A 3924-nucleotide genomic window follows, 5' to 3' on the forward strand; every position below is an offset into this window, starting at 1 on the left:
AGGGGGAAGAACATTTCTAATAATATAAAATGACCGATATTAGTGTTGAACTTATAGTTTTCGGGATCACTGAGATGAACAGTGACACTTCTGATGCTGATTAAATCGAAATTCAGACCTGCAACTTGGGCGAGGAGAGATTGATGTTGATAATTTAGATCATTCATATATTATATATATATATATATATATATATATATGTCGAATCCATAGCTTTCAGGATGGACAACAGTGACATTTCCGATACTGTTTAAACCTAAATTCAGCCACGCCACGTGGGAGAGTGGAAGGGGGAGGGTAAATATAATAACGATCGAAAATGAACGATATCAGAGAGCACTTTAGTAATAGCAAAAAGTGCCTGACTAACGGAACATATTACATTTTTTTCTTCTTAATTTAACCCAGTTAATCGGGTAATTGATGCTAGTTATATATATATATATATATATATATATATATAGATAGATAGATAGATAGATAGATAGATTAATCAAGGTGCAAAATAAAAATATAAAATTTGAAAACGATAATCTCCAAAGTTGAAATGAAGTTCCAAACTGAAAAGTTGTAGTCCATAAAAAGATAAACAAACAGTGTCACTGTACTGTGACTTAAAAAAAAAATCTACACCGATATTACATGGAATGTGCGGGACAAATGAAAACGTCTTTGACTTCTGCAGTCAGTGCTGCACAAGCCCTGGCGTATTTCGCTGCACCATTCATGTGTACTGATTTAGTAGCGATGGAATGAAAAAATACTGAAATTACAAAACAAAGTGTTCCTAAACGGTCACGAAATAAGGCGTACATAGTAGCGCACAGAATGTGGCTAGATCTCATAAATATTGATCTTGCATATCTCGTTCTATACTGAGAGGCCCGCGTTCCGTTCCCGGCGGGAGTACATGTGGTTCTAACTCCACGTTAATCAGTAGGTCCCGTCTCATATAGCCTCCCTGCTGAAAGGATTCTTAAATTCAAAATCTACTCAACTCATCTCGTTGTATACATTTTTTATACATTTCCAAAAATTTACTTTTTTTATGACACAAATCTAGCATGTAACGAAAACGTACAGTACGACAGTATGCATAATGTTGTAGTCTTTGTTGAAGTAATAAAACATACAAGGCAGAAATGGTAAATGTATATCTCTAAAGAAGAAACAAACTAGAGTGCAAAATTTCATATTCATTTTCATTTATTTTATTTCATTACGATCATTGTAATGTGCTCATAATGTTTTATAAAAGATTAGAAACATTAACGAACGGTGGATAAGTGGTTTATAAAGTTAAATTATTATTCACTTGTGCATTATATATCTAACCCGCTTCACTGAGTTAAAATGAAAAAATAATTATAAGTTCCGTTAGTTAGTCACTTTTTATTATGACTAAAGCGCTCTCTGATATCGGTCATTTTCGATGATTTTATATATCCTCCTCCCCCATGTTGCGGAATATGGTATCGGAAGTGTCATTGTTCATTTCAGCTACCATGAAAGCTATGGATTCGACACATATTCGACATTTTTATCACTTTTATATATCTCGTCCCTCCCCCTCTTCCAAATTGCAGGGCTGAATTTGAATTTAAACGGGATTGGAAGGGTCACTGTTCAACTCAGAGACCCCGAAAACTATGAATTCGACACTAATATCGGTTACTTTTGATCATTTTTATATATATATCTCCTCCTCCTCCCCCAAGTTGCTTGGCTGAATTTGGATATAGGTAAGTTTATTTATGCTCCTTGTGCAACGAGAAACTAAGCAAAACACCATTATTTTGTTCACTAATTCAAATCCAGTTCGTGTTATAATAGAAATAACTTACTTCAAAACCAGTTCTTTTTTTAACACTGCACACTTCCCTATCTATTAACATACGGGACTTACGAGCACAGAGGCCGTGTGATTAACAGGTAGCGCAAAGCCACTGTCTTCGTTGCCAGTGAGGCAAGACGTTGTGTTTAGTATGACAAGCGTTATGAACGCGAAAGGACGTCCGCTTGCTTTCTGTGCAGAAGTGAACAACAAAATTCTTCAATCGCTCTAGTGAAAAGAAAAAAAAATGGCAGAAACATTAGTGAATAATTTTGTGAGAAGCATGAAAAGTTATGGAATATACGTACATATTCCAAAAGAAATAACATCTAAAATAAAAACAATTAGTGTACCTGGACCAGATCCCATTATATTGTTGTCTACAAGCGATGGTACAACTTACATATCTCGACCCGGCATAGTGTGGAATGAGTGTCCTGTACCACAAATGAGCGTGAAGAACATAAAACCCGAAAGTGTAAGGTGTTTGTCTAACAGCAGAAAAATTGTAGGCATAACTACCAGTGGTGATCTGTGTTACTTTGTCATTCCTACAGGTGTAACTAACAAACAAATTCTACAAACGGAGAAATTTACGCAATCAGAAGATATTCTTCAGAGTATCTTTGTTGAAGTGTCTTGTGGTGATGGATATTTTCTTGCTCGAACTGATGACGGTAAAGTGTTTGAACTTACAGAAACAAGAGGGGGCTTTCACGTAACAAGCATTTCTTGTTCGTACGTTGATCGAGAATGCACTCCTCACAAGTTTAGCCCTCTCCGAATTGTAAAAGTAACATGCGCTTCAAATTATAGTGCTGCACTGACAGAAACTGGAGAAGTATACTCATGGACGTCGGGCCCATGGTTTGATTTCATGACACCTAGAAGCATTATAAATCTGGGTTTTGACGAAGACAGCATCAAAGTGTCTGGATTTGGTAGCAACTTCATTATTGACATTGCATCTGGTATTGATCATTTCTTAGCATTGTCAAATGATGGTAAGGTATTTGCATGGGGTTGCAATTGCTACGGGCAACTTGGTTTTCAGGGTACCTATTACGAAGTAGACGCAAGGAAATTATCGAGCGAAATGTTGGGTCATGTTGCAGAGATAGCTGCATTACCACAACTCTCTATATCTGCAGCAAGAAATTCGAAGGATGAAGTGTTTGTTTGGGGTCTGTTGAAAGATAAGCCTTATGGTTGTTTCCCTGAAAAAACATGTGTGCTTCAACTGAGTGATGTTTTCATTTCTAGAGCACCCAACCCCATCACATGGAAACCGTTAGAATTTTCTTCTTCTGATTTCGATAATATTGAGCATTTATTTGATGTTGAATCAAGTAGTGACCTGACCATTCTGGTAGAAAAGAAGCCCATTTTTGTACATAAGAATGTTTTAAGAGACAGATGTGAATACTTTTGGGTCATGTTCAGAGAGTGCTGATTGAATCTGTAATGAGTAAAGTCGAAATAAAGCACAATCATTTCAACTACGAAACATATAAAGCATTTTTGTACTATCTGTACACCAGGAAAGTTCGTATCTCAGAAGATAATATGATGGATCTCTTTATCTTAGCTGACTTCCACTGTAACAGTGAGCTCATCAAAGCATGCGAGGAAGAGTCAAAGCGATTTGTTAATGAAGAGAATGTTAACGCTTGGTATGAGTTCGCTATTGAGTACCAGCTAAAGGAATTGGAAATATTCTGCCAAGGAGTGATTCTGAGATATTTCTCCAGTATTCATGAACTACAAAGAATGTGGGAGAGTGTCAGTAAAGAAGCCCAGATAAAACTTAAATCATTGGCTGCGAAACATTTTGCAAGTGAATGGTGAAACATATTTGGTAAGTCAATTCTATTAACGTTAACTATTAAGATAAACTATGATTCATGCAATTTCTTACATTCCTTCGGTTTCCATTTAGAAACATTTAAGAAAGTCATTTTAGGGAATTTTATTATGCAATAATATTATTTTCTTGCCCTGTAATGTAACAGAAAAAGTACAAAAAATGAATATATCTTCCGTTATTCATTGTTATGTATAGGACACACAAGATTTTTTAAGATTGCAGT

General features: G+C 35.8%; 2 protein-coding genes across 2 annotated transcripts; both read left to right on the plus strand.

The window, feature by feature from the left end:
* The first annotated feature begins 2081 nt into the window (after positions 1-2081).
* Positions 2082-3287, plus strand: LOC145674148 (RCC1 and BTB domain-containing protein 1-like). The gene has a single exon (XM_081743977.1). It carries the CDS (start codon positions 2082-2084, stop codon positions 3285-3287), a length of 1206 nt encoding a protein of 401 aa, XP_081600103.1.
* Positions 3288-3298: 11 nt separating this feature from the next.
* LOC145674149 (RCC1 and BTB domain-containing protein 1-like) lies at positions 3299-3682 on the plus strand. The gene has a single exon (XM_081743978.1). It carries the CDS (start codon positions 3299-3301, stop codon positions 3680-3682), a length of 384 nt encoding a protein of 127 aa, XP_081600104.1.
* The last annotated feature ends 242 nt before the right edge of the window (positions 3683-3924 follow it).

This window comes from Thermobia domestica, chromosome 17 (genome assembly GCF_964235325.1).
Source record: "Thermobia domestica chromosome 17, izTheDome1.hap1.1, whole genome shotgun sequence".
NCBI lineage: Eukaryota > Metazoa > Arthropoda > Insecta > Zygentoma > Lepismatidae > Thermobia > Thermobia domestica.